Here is a 16,750-nt window from a genome sequence, read left to right on the forward strand (position 1 = left end):
CCAATTTCAAAAGGCAGCAAAAATATAAGGCACTGAATTTGATATTTAAATATGTTACATTCCACCTTATATTGCTGTGTTATAGGAGTGAGACTCAGTTATGAATATCTGAATATTATTTGAATTTATTGAAGTTATTATCAGGAAGTATTTACTGAAATTTATTGTCATATCTTTTTTATTATGTTATGTTAATCATACATTACATCATTAGTTTTTGATGTAGTGTTCCATGATTCATTGTTTGCATATAACACCCAGTGCTCCATTCAGTATGTGCCCTCTTTAATTTATTGTCATATCTTATCAGAAGCAAATTTCTCTGGTCTTTTTGTGAAACTAGCTGCACATTTCAACAGGAATCCTAAAAAGGTGATAGCATTTAATTAAGTTCACACTGCTATGAAATGTGACTAAATGTATCCTTTTCACATTTAATATCCTTTTCATATTTAAATGCATCCAGGTGTAAATGAAGATTTATTGACCTGTTTCTGGAACTCTCAGATGACAAAGACCCATTACAATTACAATGAAAGGATATTTAAAACATCAACCAAAACTAACCTTGTGTTCTGACAGTCTTTCTTCTGCTTCATGACTGGAAGAAGTTTTCGATAAAGAAAACTCAGACAATTTCTTTTCTGCATCATTCATCAGTGCGATAACCTCTTCCCTTGCTTTTTGATAATCCTGCCATTGAGCAGCACATCTTGAAAAAGTCAGACAAAAGACAATAAGCAACATAAAATCACACATTTCTATGCAGAGCTCTGGTGGAATATGTCTAATGATACTTAAGAGAGAAGAATGAATTTACATGCTAATGTACATCATTGGCATATTCCTCTTTTCCATGTGAAAATTCATTTCACTGGAATATAAAGACTAAAACAACTCTAATACCTCTGCAAGAGATCTAACTGGGCATGGGAGTCCTGTATTATCCTCTGGCTCTTCTCTTCCAGGGAAGCCATTTTCTGTGCTAGGTCCTCTTTTCCAGTTGGCTTGAGGAGTGGGTCCAAGCTGGCTACCAGGCCTTGGAGCTCTTCCAGATTGCTGTGGAACTGATCTTCTGTACTAAAAAATTCCATGTGGCTTTTGAGATTTTCCTCTGCATGCTCCACGTCTAGACCATTGCCTGCCAGTTGTAACATTTCATGAGCATCCTCAAGCCAGTCGTTAGCTGCTTGAGATACTTGATAGTACCTTTGACATTGACTATATATTTGAGTTAAGGCAGCCTGAAAAACAGTAATGGCAAACACAATCAACTCTCAATTGCAATGTATTTACTGGAAATAGTTTAATTTTTTTCCACTTCTTTTCCAGTCCTCAGTCATGTGGGTATATGCTATAAGTGAATTGATAAGTTGGTGGAATTTTTTTAGGCACAATTCACCATTACTTTTTTCCTTCTCCTATTTGTGTTATGATTTTATTATGGCAGTTAAAATAAATAAACATGGACACAAGTAAAATAGAAATTTTTTGGTGGTATCTTGACTACTTCTGAAGCTTTGTTCTCTCCCTTTTAAAAATAAATATATAATGCTTTGCAATATATGAGAGGCTGAATATTTACCAAAGTGAAATAATGTCTCAGTTGGTTGGAAGTATAATGCCAGTGGGAATGCAAACTGGTAAAGCCACTATGGAAAGGAGTATGGAAGTTCTTAAAGAAATTAAAAATAGAACCACCATAGAATCTAGCAATCCCACTTTGAAATTAAAAATAGAACCAGCACAGAATCTAGCAATCCCACTTCTGGGTATTTACCCAAAAGATAAATGAAATCATCTTGAAAAGATATCTGTACTCCTATGTTATAGCAGCATTTTTCACTAGCCAAGGTATGGAAACAACCTAAGTGTTCATCCACAGATGAATGGTTAAAGAAAATGTAGTATACAAAAATAAATTCAAAATGGATTAAATGTGATACCTAAAACATTAAAGTCCTAGAAAAAAAGATAGGCAGTAATTTCTTTGACATTGGTCTTAGCTACATTTTTCTAGATGTCTCCTCAGGCAAAGGAAACAAAAACAAAAATGAACTACTGGAACTGCACCAAAATGAAAATCTTTTGCAGAACAAAGGAAACCATCAATGAAACAAAAAGGTAACCTACTGAATGGAAGATATTCACAAATGATATATCCAATTGGGGGTTAATATCTGAAATATATAAAAAGAACTTATACAACTCAATACCAAAACCCCCACAAATAATCCAATTAAAATGGGCGGAGGATCTGAATAGACATTTTTCCAAAGAACACATACAGATGGCAAATACACACATGAAAAGATGCTCAACATCACTCTTCATCGGGGCAATAAAAATCAAAACCACAATGAGATATCATCTTACACCTGTCAGAATGAAGAGCATCAAAATGCAAGAAATAACAAGTGTTGGTGAGGATGCAGAGAAAAAGGAACCTTCATGCCCTGTTGGTGGGAATGTAAACTGGTGCAGCCACTGTGGAAAACAGTATGGAGGCTCCTCAACAAGTTAAAAAATAGAAATACCATATGATCCAGTAATTCCATTACTGGGTAATTACCCAGAGAAAATGAAAACATATTCAAAGGATATATGCACCCCTATGTTTAAAGAAGCATTATTTGCAATAGCCAAGATATGGAAGCAACCCAAGTGTCCATTGAAAGATGAATGGATAAGGAAGCTGTGGTATATATACACAATGGAATACTACCCAGCCATAAGAACAAAGGCGATCTTGCCATTTGTGACAACATGGATGGAGCTAGAGGGTATTATGCTAGGTGACAGAAGTCAGACAAAGACAAACCATATGATTTCACTTATATGTAGAATATAAAAACAGAACAAGCAAATAAAAAGCAGAAATAGACCCATAAATACAGAGAACAAACTGATGGTGGCCAGAGGAGAGGTGGGTGAGGGGGATGGGCAAATGAGTGAAGGGAAGTGGGAGGCAAAAACTTCGAGTTATGGAAGGAATAAGTCACAGGAATGAAAGGTACAGCTTAGGGACTATAGTCAGTGGTATTGTAATAGTGTTGTATGTTGACAAATGGTAGCTACACTTACGGTGAGCACAGCATGACATATGACTCGTCAAATCATTATGTCACATACCTGAAACTAATGTAATGTGTATCAACCATACTTCAATTAGAAAAAAAAAGAAAAGAAACTATGGTATATTATGAATATTATTCAGCCTTAAAAAAGAAGGAAGTCCTGTCATTTGAGAAAACATGGTTGAACCTGGAGGATATGATGCTAAGCAAAATAAGCCAGATACAGAGAGACAAATACCACAAGGTCTCACTTAATATATGGAATCTAAAGAAAAAAAAGTTGAAATCATAGAAATTAAACAGACTAGTGGTTCATAGGGGGGCTAGGGGGAGATTGGTAAAATGGTACAATTTTTAGTTTTAAGTTGAATAAAGTCTGAGGATCTAATGTGTAACATGGTGACTATAATTGATAACACTGTATTGTATAATTGAAATTTGCAAAGACATTAGAAATTAAATTTTAGGTTCTCACCTAAACAAAAAATGTGAGGTGATGGATGTATTAATTCACTCAATGGGGGAAATCTTTTCACAGTGTTTACATATATCAAACCATTACATTGTACGCTTTAAATATCTTAGAATTTTATCTGTCAGTTAACCCTCAATAAAGATGGGTGTGGGAGGAAGGAAGTATAACAACACCAAACTTCCAAACTGGCATTCACCAGACTAAACAGCAATTTGTGGAAGTGAACTAGTAGTCCATAAGTCTTGAATAGAGACTAAAACAGAAAAGTTTAAGAATGGGAAGCTGACCCCATAAAGTGAAATCCATCCACATCCAGAAGGAAAGGAAAGACTGTAACTGGCCAGCAGTGACTGGACAAGACAAGCCATTATTGTGCAATCAGACGCAGAAAGTACGTGCAAGACTAGCACTTAATAAGGGAAGAATGTGGATGGCCAAGCAAAGAATCAGTGGTAGAGAGAGTGATGCCCCTGGAACCACAACCTTCAATTACTGGGACCAAGACAATCAATAAGACAATCAATCACAAGATGGAAGAAGTAGGGACAACTTAACAGATTCAAGATTTTCGTTCAAAAATAAAAAAATCAGCAGAAGCAAGCTAACAGGACAGATGTTTCTCAGGAATGAAAATTCCAGGTAACTTCTGTCCTGATTCTTCATTCTAGGTTAAATACTTTATGGCTACAGGGAAATTAAAAAAAAAAAAATTTAACAGTGACCTTGAATCAACCTGAAAAGGTAGAAGTATACTAACTAGACTATAGTTTAAGAAGTCAGAACTTTAGCTGATGAAGTTTCTCAAGATTTTTCCCAAATATTAAGATTATCGGTGTGAGGGGGCAAGTGGGAACCCCCTGGGAGCCTGTGGGGTTGAAAAAAAAACAAATATTAAGATTTTAAAAAGATTTATTATTTAGTGTTAACCTTATTCTATGCGGAAAAAAAAAGTTAAGTGATAGCTAAGACTCATTGGGGGCTACTTCTGTCTCCATCAGGCCCTATACTGAGAATATAAATCTAAGAAGGAAATATTAGTATCCTTCCTCCACAGAGCAGAGGCTGAGATTTAAGGGATGTGAATCATTTTCCCAATATCAAATAACTAAAATTAAAACCCAGGTGTGCCTTACTCCAAAGCTTTAGCTGCCATGTTATCCTAAGGAAAACTCTTTTACTTAAATGGCTGGTTCAACCAGGATAGAACTGGGGACTGAGGACAGATGTGGAAAAAAAGAGCCAAAGGATAAGTAAGTAAACTTCTGGGCACTATTATATCTCTTATTTTCGAACACATAGAACTTGCAAGCCTCAGAACAAGCTGCAGTTAGGTTGTCAAACTGGGAAGTTCTGTGCACACTCTCATTTCTTTGTTATCCCCAAGTCAAGTCGTGAACGAATCTTTTAGTCTTGCTTCTGCTGTGCTGTGGGGGAGCAAGAGAAGATGAGGAAAGGATGAAGAGAAGGGGCAACTGATGAGAGGTCCCACAGGAAGTGTGGCTCAACATCAGGTCAGGACTGCATCTTGTCCACAATGCCTCCTTTGGAGGCTCTTCATCTAGCGCTAATCTTAGAAACGCCAGGCTTCAGATTGTTTAAAAAGGCATCACTGATTATTCTCTGCTAGTTAATTTATTTTAGTATTAATGTACTCATGAGTGGTATTGATTATATTAGTGCTATCATGTATTATTTCTCCTAGAGGTGAGAGAGAACTGAGGTATCACGGTGTTATAACTAAGGACAAGTCGAAACGTGGAATACATGAGATTAATACCATGCATGTAAGCGATAAAGATACTAAAGATGATTCTATGTAGTATCAAAAAAGAAATATAAGGGTGCCTGGGTGGCTCAGTCAGTTAAGCATTCGACTCTTGATTTCCACTCAGGTCATGATCTCAGGGTCATGAGGTTGAGCCCCCAGTCAGGCTCTGCGCTGGGCATGGAATCTTTTTGAGATTCTCTCCCTCCCTCTCCCCCCTGCCCTTCCCCCTGTCTCTCTCTGTTTCTAAAAAAAAAAAGAAAAGAAAAGAAATATTGAATGAAGCAATTCTAACCAAAAACAAAAACTCAGGAATTTCTCACAACTGTTTTACAAATAAGCAGAGCGGAAGAAAGAAAAGAGAAGCTCTAGCATACCAACCTGTCTGGTGCGTAAAGCTTCCTGAACATCTCCATCCAGCTCTGAGAGCTCAGCAAGAGTGTGCTGTAAATCGGCAGAAATCAGCTCTTTGGCTTTCGTGAATTTCTCCTTCTCCTTGTTACTCAGGGCATTCATTATTCTCAGGCTGGACTGTACCTCTTCCTGATGAATTTGGATCTTTCTGATCTCCTCCTGGATGTCCTGTAGGCTCAGGTCCAGGCACACCAGCCCACTTAGCTCCGCCTTCACACTCCTCAGCCAGTCCAGGGAGCGGCTCAGCTCTGTCTGGAAGTCTATACTCTGCACCATGCGGCTCTCACACTCTGTCACTGTCGTGCCAATGGCAGAAGTCAACAGTTTTAACTCCTCTTGCCAGGACTGGATCTGTTGCTTGGCTTTCTCATAAGCCAAGGGATCAAGGTGTGGAACCAGATCTTCAAGATGCACGGTCACTTGTTTTAGTACAATTCCTGAATCCTGAAGACTTCCTGCCAGAGAGTGATACATTTTGAGCTTCTCCTCTGCAGGAAGGGTCTCCTCATTCACTTTGGACTGCTCTGTTTTCACAGCCTCTAGTTGTTTTTCTAGCTGGTGGCACATCTTTTCATGCTCTTGATAAGCACTGGTGGTATCTTCTAGTAAGCTAACCCTTTGTTCTGTTTGTCGCTTCAGCCTGTGGTACAAGGTGACAAGTTGCAGCATCTTGTCTGGCTGCCAAGGCTGACCTGTGCTTCTAAAACTTTCTTTCTTCTGGTTCAGTTCATCCACTGCTTCCCCGAGGCCTGCCACCTCTCCCAAAAGGGCTCTGCAACCTTCCTGAAGAGATAGAGCCTCTTCAACTCTCAGGTCAGCGGGGACTTTGCTCATCTTTAAGAACTGGTCTTCAAGTTCACTCAGAGACTGGACTGTCAATTCGATCAAGGAAGCATACTCTTTCCGAGTAAGAATTGCTTCTTGGACTTTATAGAACTTGTCTTTAGCCAACGCAACAATTACATTAAATTGCAGGGGCAGAGCATTTAGCTTCTCATTGAGGTAGGAATGATCGACTTCATTCAGCGATGGCAATATGGCCTGCCCAGTTCTCTGTAGTGTAAGCAGGAGATTCTCATATTCTGGAGATTGTTCAAGAATGTGTTGGTATTTGGCCAGTTGTGTATGAAGCTCAGGACTCTCATTCATTAGGTTGATTTCAGGAAACGTAATAATATCTGCTTGTTTTAGCCAATGACAAGCCTTATCAAAATCTTCCTTAAAATGTTTCCTAGAAACTAAATTTTTCTCTAGTTCTTGTAGCCGATGGCTACACTTTTGTAAAACGGTGTCATAGATGCTCTGCAATTCCTGAAGCTTACCTAGTACTTCACTCTTTTCCTGCTCTGTGGCTCCTTTCATTAATTCACGACCCTGAGCCCAAAGTCCAGTGACTTCATTCTGGTAAGTCTTGAGGCTGGCTTGCGCACTCTTACATGTCTTAACTTGTTTGCTCACATCATCGGGTAACAGGCAAATGTGCTCACGGAACATTATCTTTCGCTCATGTTGCTGAATTTGGCTGGTTGCCTGGAATACCGCCATGAGGAACTGGGCTTTCTCCGACAAGGCCTTGTTTAAGTACTTTCGTCTCTGGCCCACTAAGTCGCTGAGACAATTCACATGTCTCTGTGCATCAGAGAGTGCCTTCTGGATTATCTGCCGCTCATTTAGGCCAAGATCGGCCATCACCCTGTCAGCATCCTTTATGAGTGATTTCAGGAGCATCTGTTTGGCCTCCAGTTCACTGCAAATGGCGAGGTGATCCATAAGGAGGTTCTGAGCCATATCTGGTGGGGGGCTCTGCTTCAGGGCCTCAGCAATGTTGGGCTGTTGTTCTTCTGCCCACTCCATCAGCTCCTGAAACCTGGACTGCACCACATTTAACTCCTCCAGGTTGGTGACTGACACCTGGATTTTCCTTTTAACAAGGTCCTCGAGCTGAAACCAACGTTGTTCAAGGTGACTTGTCTGTTCTTTGACTAATTCTTTGTCATCTAAATTCAGATGTTCTATCATTTTTTGCTTTTGATCTTTCAGATCCTCAATAGCCTGCTTTCTCTCCTGCAGAGCTAGGGCTAACTTTTTCAAAGCTTCTAGATGCACAGCTGTACTCTCTGCATCAGATCTATAAATATATTGAAAGATATACAAATAAATTAGCTTTGATTAATATCTATGTATGTTCATACCATGTTAAATTACACTTCAACATTTTTTAAAAGTGGATGGTCTTAGCTTAAGGTAGCTCAATTCATGGTTTACTAAAGAGGTTCTATGATTATTATGGACCCATATATTTCTGTATCAGAAGTTGAACCAAAACAAGTTGCCTTGATACTTCTCTGTGCTTCTTCTTCTGGCTAACGCTGCCTTCCCATCACATCTGACATGAACTTTTAGCTTCCTCCTCTGGCTCTTATCAATTGAGCAGGATCTGCATATTAACAACATTCCTGGATGATTTGTGTAAACGCTAAATATTGACAAGCACTGATCTACTGCATTCTTAAAGAAATTCAAAAGTCATTCACGAGCTATGTGCTCTCCTACGAGAAGCTCCAATAAACAATATAGCACTAGTTTAATCTGTAAGATACAACCAATGACTTTAACAGCCACGCATCTGTGTACTGAGATATTTTTTGCTTATCAATAGAAATCTTTAAAAATAAGTGTGAAATGCAAAGAATTCTCAACCCTTTGACGATAAAACACGCATGAGAAAAAGGAATCTTGTAAGTCTCTTTCAATTATAAAATGATCAGTTCTGAAGGAGGAAGAATAGGGTTGGGAGGCAGTATGATGAGATCTGTTTAAGCCTTATTAGGTCTAAGGTGTCTGTGGGTCAACCAGATGGAGATGCCTATTATAAACTCAAAATACGGGTTTTTGCTGATATTTACTGGATTCATCCCAAAGACTAGTAGATTGTTGAGCATCAAAGAAAAGTAAACAAATCAGAAAATAGTGCATCTCCTTTCAAAAACACCACTATAATTTAACTACATCTAGAATAATGTTTTCAGTTTTAATTTTTACAAATTAATAAATCTAGGCAGAAGAAGTATAGATTTTAACAATTATAGTGATCAGAAGTATAGAAAAAGATTTCCATATGATGACCTGGTATATGTGGCAGAAAAGGAAATCCTTTTCAAACAACAAGCTAAGAGGGCTTCAGTTGCTACAAAATCACAAACGACACACATTAATTGAATTCAAATTGTTCACTAATTTCTAGAATTCCACAAGTACAAGACAATTTGACTGAATTATACAGAATGTACTACTTTACAGAATTGCCAAGAAACCTACAGAATACATAGATTCAAGAAGGATTCATTTCATGAATTGATAGATGATCGTCCCATAACTATAATTAAACAAAACTAGAAATACTCTTGGGATATTCTTTGAAGTTACAGTGTAACAGTCTTTGGAATATCCCTTAAGGTCATAGGGGAAAATGTTTTCAAACATTTTCCTCCTACTCACTGGTTAAATTAATACTGAGCAAGAAAAATCATGACTCTGTAGCCATATGACAACATTAGATTCTTAATAATATTTTATCAGTATTTATAATGATAGATAATAGATACTTAAAATCTAAGACATTTTTGATTTTTCTAAAAGTTAGGAAATTTCTGGCTTAGCATTTTGGTGAGCCACTGGAGAATTGCTGTTACCTGGCTAAGTTATCCCATTCTGTAGTAAATTTTTCTAAGAACACTTCAACAACATTCATACAGTCATGGTAATCTCTTGTTCTCTGAAGATCTTCTTCCCTTTGCAAGCACAGATTGTTAGACTGAAGACACAGATCTAACCACTGGTCATTTAAGTGACTTATTTCCTTGTGTTCAGGAGACTCCTGCTTCTTGGTTAACTTATTCACCCTTTCTGTAATAGCAGCCACTGATGCCTGTTTGCACTGTAGCTTCTTAACAAAATCCTGAAGGACAACAACAACAACAACAAAATGAATGATGTGTAATAACCACCCCCCATCCAATAAATACAGAGGGAGACATAGATATAATACTTCCAAACGCTTCAAGTATCTGAAGAATGTATAATGAGTGGGTCATGAGGGACAAAGAGAAAGTCTAAAAATCATACCTATTTATGAATACAAATTTTCAAGTATATAAGAATCAAAGGATAACTGGTATTTTCCTTTACTATGTTACTTTGAAAAGTATAAAGAAAACTGATAAATGTGAAACAATACTATAGTCATTAAGAAAAAAAAAAGGTAATATTTTTATCTTAAAGTGCAGTCCTGGTTTTCTAAAAATTTTTAGAGTTCATTGCTTTTGAGAAAAAAAATCTAATTTAGCTCCATTCTTCTTTCTGCATATGCAAACAATATTCCAGTAGAAAATATAAATGCTCACAATCATGACAAAAATAAATCTTAAATTTTGTTAAAAATCTGGTACAACTTCCAATCAAGTTAATATACTTTAAGTAATTTTCTATTACATTTAAGCTGTATATAAATATATAATATAAATTCTATTTCTATTACACTTAAAATTAATTATATATATATTTTTTAAAGATTTTATTTATTTACTTGACACAGAGAGAGAGACAATGAGAGCAGGAACACAAGCAGGGGGAGTGGGAGAGGGAGTGGCAGGCTTCCCACCGAGCAGGGAGTTCGATGCGGGGCTCGATCCCAGGACTCCAGGATCATGACCTGAGTCGAAGGCAGACGCCCAATGACTGAGCCACCCAGGCGCCCCATAAAATTAATTATATATTAATACATACTTTATAGGTTAGATAGATTTAATTAACCGATACATTTACAGTCCTACAGCTTTAGCAATATTGTGATGAAAAGCTAGTAAATAATAAAGCTTCATGTTTGTTTAGTGGCAGCATCTTCTGGCTCTATTGACTAAACCACAACTGCTTTGTACAGAAACAAGCTACAGAGGGAATGTCCTTCGATCCAAATAGCTAATTAGAGCTCCAAGAAAATATCTGAATATTTACTTTCTCATCTTTCCTTTCCTGGCACCAAATGAAGGTTGTTCTGAGTCTATCTCATTCCTTAAGTAGCTATACTAATGTTGAAGGATTGGCTGCCACATACCAGTTGGAGTCTCCTTTATCTCCCCTGGAGACCCATTAATTCCTACCTTCACTTGGGAAACCATGTTCTGTGCAATGTTGAGCTCCAGTTCTGAGTGTCTTCTCTTCATATTCTGTAGTTGCTGATCAGCATCCTGGAGGTAAATCCAAAGCTCAGTCTTCATGTGCTTGATCTCTCCCCAGCCCTGAGTTAAATTCTGTGCCTGGGCAAGTCTTTGTTCAATCTTAAGAGAACACAGAGGCAAAATTTAGCAGCAATAGACAGAAACATTGAGGTTTAGTGAACCAAACATGTAATCCTTTAGGCTGTCCATGTACACAGGCCAACATTCATGTACATGTATGTGCATGTATATGCAAACATCACACACACACACACTGTAATAAAGCCAAAATGAATTCTTTATTTGCTTGAAGAAAAGCAGATTTTCTTTTTCTTTTTATATTTATATTTTCTAAAGACTTTAAGTGTCGAAGACTTATGCCATGTGATTTCAATTAGTTGTGAAGCTCTAGAAGTTTTAACAATTTTTTAGGCCAGAACTGCCTTAGTGGTTTTTTATATCGGGCATTTTAGGAGACACATCTGCTTGACTGTCTCATGAATTTGGTCTTGGGGTTAACTAGAAAAGACTTATATTGTTCACTATTGTGCATTTGTTGGTAATTACAAAACACCAAGTAATGAATGCTTTGGATATATTTTTAGATCAGCTTCACCGGTTTTCAAAATCAGGTAATTTATTTCAATAAATAACTTCTTTAAAAATACATATGAACTACATCATCTTTCACAGGGATTTAAAGAGAGATTTGCTTTGATAATATAAAAGTAAGAAAAAAACGACATTATTTTAATATCTACATTATTATTTAACTATTTAACTTCTTCAATACTTTTTTCCTTTTTATCCTTTTACTATTTCTGTGAATATTCAATCAATTAAATATCAAAAGCAAGTCTTCTTTTTTTTTTTTTTAAACCTAAACGTATTGCCTTGACAAAATTTAAGGCAGTGCTGGGGAACACTTGGCTTCTATGTTGCCATCTACTGTGGGTGAGTAATGCGAACTCCTCACAGCATTTTCCCACGGAGCCCAGACACAGCTTCAGAATCCTTCTCAACACCACACTCAGTCACTGCCCATGGATTAGGAGGGTCTTGACGGATGGCATGCTTTCTGCCATCCCTAATATAAAGCAAGAATCAGGAACCATTTTTAATTAAGTATTACCTAAAGAAAAAGTTGGAAAAAAAAAAGTACAAAAATGTGAGTGGAAAAATCAGAAAAGAGGGGGAGAGAATGGTAATTAAGGAGAAAAGAGGAGAGGAAAGAGGCACTAATGATTGGCTGTCCCATGGAACGAAAAGTTCCAATTCTATGGCATCAGTACCAGTGTGCTTACTTTCCGTGACTTAGTTGAAACTCAAATATCCATTTATTATAATAGCTGTAGGAGCATCACAGAAAGAATAATCCAAGGAGATATTTTCTTTCACATCTAACATCAGGCAAGAGGATAAACAGACAAATCCAATGTGATTTTTTAACTTTTTACCATTTGCTCTGTTTGTTGAATGTCTTTTGCTGTGGTTTTCACTGAAGAGTTTGACAAGTCACACATGGAGCAGAGGAGATCTAAGTAAGTCCTTGCCTGTTCCTGCAAAGCTCTGAAGTGTTTGAACTGGAAAAAAAAAACAAAAAACCAAACTTGTCAGAGTGAAAGAGAAACATGCTATATTTAGACAGCAAATATTTGTACCATTTGTAGTATTTTGTTGACATTTCAAAAATAACCTTGCTATGCTCAATATTTTCACCCTTGTTACAAATGACACATAGTGGTGACTTGCAGGAAGGCATTCCTGGCAGGGATCCCTTTGTCCAGCAGCTGCTTCTCAATGTAATTAGTCTGTATGGTCTAGGAAGGGGAACACCCAAGAAACTTCTACAATCTTTCCAGATTCTCTGCTCTCATTCTAGCTTGTTTTCCATTTCAGAGAAAGGATCAGTAGCCTACCCTGGCCTGCTTCTTCACATGTTTTTGCATATTCTGGAGACAGAAAGTAAAAGGTCATTGTGCATTTGTAGACTTCAATAGAGTTTGGTAAAAATACAGATGGCTGGGCTTTTTTTCTCTGCAGAAAGTTCATATAGTGCTCTTCCCTTTTCATAACCCCAAGAAAGGCTGATATAGGTGGATCTTCATACACAGAAACACAGAGAGGTGTGTTTCTATGAAGATACTCAGAGTGTATGCAAGCTCTATGTTAGATACTGGGTAGAAAGAAGTACCCCAAACAAAACCCTTGTTTCCATGGAGCTTGCATTCTTATGAGAGAGACAGATAATATATAAACAAATAAACAAACATGCAATGCAACGTTTGGTAGTGATAAACACCACGTAGCAGAATAAAGGAAAGTGAGTATGATGAAAGGCACTGTTACTTTGGGAAGAATGTACCTCCAAGACCTCTCTGAGGAACAGAACTGAATTCAGGGAAGGAGCAAATCATGCCATGGGGTGATGAAGGGGACAGCAGGTGCAAAGCCCTGAGGCTGGAGCAGAGTGACCCAGTAGGAACAAAGATCAAAGAGGTGGGGGGGGGGCAAACCATGGAAGACCTTATAGGGTAGTTGACCGTACATCCAAATTTGTTGGGTTTATGCCTCTATGCCTTTTTAACCTTAGAACTATTGACATTTGAAGCCAAGTAAACCTTAGCTGGAGGGGCTGTCCTGATCATTGCTGGGTGCTTAGCAGTTTCCCTGGCTGATACCAACAGCATCCCCACCACTCCCAGGGGTGACAAACAAAACTGTCTTCAGACATTGCCAAGTGTCCCATGGGGAACACAAACCACCCCTCCTTTCTGTTTACAAATCATGTACATTGTGGTATAACATTTGAATTTCTTCAGAACTTTCAGAAGTAAGTATACTTAGAATCATCACTTTACATACGGAACCACCGAGACTCAGAGAAATTAAGTGACATACCCATGGTCACCCTGCTGAGTAGTTACTAGAGTTGATGTCTTGGTCACAGTGCCCATGCTCTTTCTATTCCACCAGGCTGACCATCAGTATCAGGTTCATCTTCCTAGCTAGAACATGAACTTGACTAGAATCAAGCTCCGACCTTATGTATACTTTTATGCACTCAGGAGCCAGCACACAATTTGGCACATAAGTACTTAATATAATTGTGCTGAACGAATGAATCACAACCTAACATAAACTTTCGGGAGTCTACTACCTGCTTCATGGCTTCTGCCCTGCTAAGAGGTGGATGCTGGCTTGGCTTTAGATCCGGCTGGACTGCAGAGAGCCAGGCCTGGCATTGCTGCAGAGTGTCCTGTCGGCTAACATGCTTCTGAAGTTCATGTTCCAAACTCTGGTACACCTGAGATAAAACAATCATGCTGTGGTTATGAGAATGTTCAAAAAATATCTGCTGATCTCTATAAAGATCACTGGATGCCAATGAAACACACGGACAAGTCCATGAATGTTCCCTACAGGACTCCCCAGTACCATATACATATCTAAGGAGTTTGCATAAGTTCCAAAATGTTGCAAAGCTCAGTGGCCATCTTCATTTTATAATTTCTCAACCCACACATTGTAATATAATACCCTGGCTGGGGGAAGAGAATGTAGGCGGGGTTAATGTAACCGTAGAAATGTGTTAGAATACAAGACATCTTTGAAGTAAATTGTCAAACATAAATCAGAGGTTTTGCAGTCCCCACCTTCCCCATGGTATAATAACTGCACTTTTTGTTGAAGCTAGAAACTAAACATAAAGATAAAATACCGTATCATGAAAAGGTAACTGATATTTCTCTAACTGAAATGCTTCTGCTTTAAGAATATGGTCAAATTGGAACTAAACTACCACATAAGGAAAGGGATAGTTGGATGCCCTCATTTCATTTTAGAAGCTTTGCTCCAGGACAACAATGATCTAGAATAATCCAAACATTTTCTAGTATGTCTATTCAATTAACTAATCCTCAACCAGCCAACCAATTTCCATTTTATTCATAGACATATTGAGAAACTGTATGTGTCTCCTTGAAATCAAGGTGAAATATTATCTATAATGTTTTTCTGAGCAAACTATTCTATTTAAAAAAAGAAGAAGGAAAAAAGAAGGAAATTAAGTTAGCCTGGCTTTTTATTAAGACAAGTGAAACAATAATTGAATTCTGCTTTTCTCTGTTATCTATTAAACTCATCATCTTCATCCGATACTGGCACTGTCTCTTATTTATTCTTATTGTAGCAGAACTAAAAAGAAAAAAGGTGTTTTGTTCTCTTTACTATTTTTACACACTCTGATTATGTTCTTAGAGTTTCATTTGCTTTTTAAAATTTTATTTTTAAGCTACGTGTTTGTCTTTTGAATATTTACCATTTTTTTTTTTTCAATTTGTGAAATCCTTAATGTGTACTTGCTAACAGTCAGTGTTGAAAATAATCTCTGCTGGAGAAGGGCACTAAGCAGCTCACCAGAAATCTCCATGCTGTTTTATTTCGCCTCACTCCCTTTTCCCGTCCATGTCCTCATCTGCAATTATCTGTTAGATTTACTTTGTCCCTCTTTCTTCTTAACTTTTTTTCCTTTTTTTAAAATTTAAATTCAATTAATTAACATATAGTATATTATTGGTTTCAGAGGTAGACGTCAGTGATTCATCAGTCTTATGCAACACCCAGTGCTCATTACATGTGCCCTCCTTAATGCCCATCACCCAGTTACCCCATCCCCCATCCCCCCTCCCCTGTTCTTTTTTCTTAACTTTTTGAACGTGAATTTTTCAAGTCTGGGAAGTCAACTGATGTCACCCAGCATTTTTTTTTTTTTTCCAATCATGATGAAGACAGAGCATTCTTCCTATGTCACATGTGTATCTCCAGTTCTTACTGGCTAGCCCAGACAAAAATACATGGACTTTTTGCAAAGCCACTTAAGAATTCTAAAATAATAAAAAAAAATTCACTTATTTTACCTAATTTTTGTTAGAAGAGTGATTCTTATTCATCTTAGACCTATTTCTGTAACATTAAGAATTCCATTTTAATGGAAGTACACCCATTAAATTATAACTAAAATTTGGTACTAACTCCATCCAATTTCTATATGAACTCATAAAAATACTGAATTGGAGTAGAACCTAGGCAGCATAGAGTTAGACAGAAAATAATTATTGTGAAAATTACAGAATAAGTTTACTTTGGTGTTGGAGAATAAATGGCAAATTAGAAGTATTGATAGTGTGCAAATAAAAGCAAAACAAAATTTTTAAAAATTTTCATAATCAATCTATGAAATAAAGGGATTGGGTAAAACTGAGTATCTGAAACTCACCACTTCATCATATCAATCAAATGTATGATAGTTCTGTGTCCACACGGAGACTATGAAACCTATCCTCTTATTTCCTGTCTGGATATGCAACAAAACTAACCTAGAAACTGAAGATCAAAGCTATTTTAAAAAACCTCTAGATTGTACAGACTTTCTCCTTAATTCATCATCATTCTAGAATGTTCCAGGCATACTCACCCTCTGAGCTGTACTGCAGATAGCCGAGTAACTATCTTTTGTGCCCTGCAGATGAGCGTGCACATTTTGTTTTAGTTTTGCTTGAAGGTGGTCTGCACACTGGCTGATCAAATTGTCGCCTTTAATTTTAAGGTTGTTCAAGCGGTCTTCAAAACCAGCAATTTCTTCCATCATTGCCTGCAAAAATGAAAGAAATACAGAGTTCTCATAATTCCATTTTCAGTTTTTAAATGACCAATTTATCAAAGTTTAAAATCAATAATTTCACTATTTAATGATGTTTTTGAATGAGTTTTGCAATTTGTCTTAGTTACCATATTAACAAAC

The 16,750-nt window shown here is 37.3% G+C and overlaps 1 protein-coding gene across 1 annotated transcript in view; it reads right to left on the minus strand.

Moving 5' to 3' along the window:
• Positions 1-16,750, minus strand: part of SYNE1 (spectrin repeat containing nuclear envelope protein 1) — a 428,272-nt gene that overhangs the window by 175,380 nt on the left and 236,142 nt on the right. Inside the window, exons 72-79 of the mRNA XM_034991032.1 lie at positions 16,424-16,600; positions 14,108-14,254; positions 12,405-12,530; positions 10,891-11,067; positions 9,424-9,689; positions 5,699-7,859; positions 907-1,244; positions 568-712 (exon numbers count right to left, since the gene is read on the minus strand). Of these exons, the coding sequence (XP_034846923.1) occupies positions 568-712; positions 907-1,244; positions 5,699-7,859; positions 9,424-9,689; positions 10,891-11,067; positions 12,405-12,530; positions 14,108-14,254; positions 16,424-16,600 (3,537 nt within the window). The remainder of the gene's footprint in view (positions 1-567; positions 713-906; positions 1,245-5,698; positions 7,860-9,423; positions 9,690-10,890; positions 11,068-12,404; positions 12,531-14,107; positions 14,255-16,423; positions 16,601-16,750) is intronic.

The sequence above is a fragment of the Mirounga leonina genome, unplaced genomic scaffold (genome assembly GCF_011800145.1).
Source record: "Mirounga leonina isolate KUSES-001 unplaced genomic scaffold, KU_Mleo_1.0 Mir_53, whole genome shotgun sequence".
NCBI lineage: Eukaryota > Metazoa > Chordata > Mammalia > Carnivora > Phocidae > Mirounga > Mirounga leonina.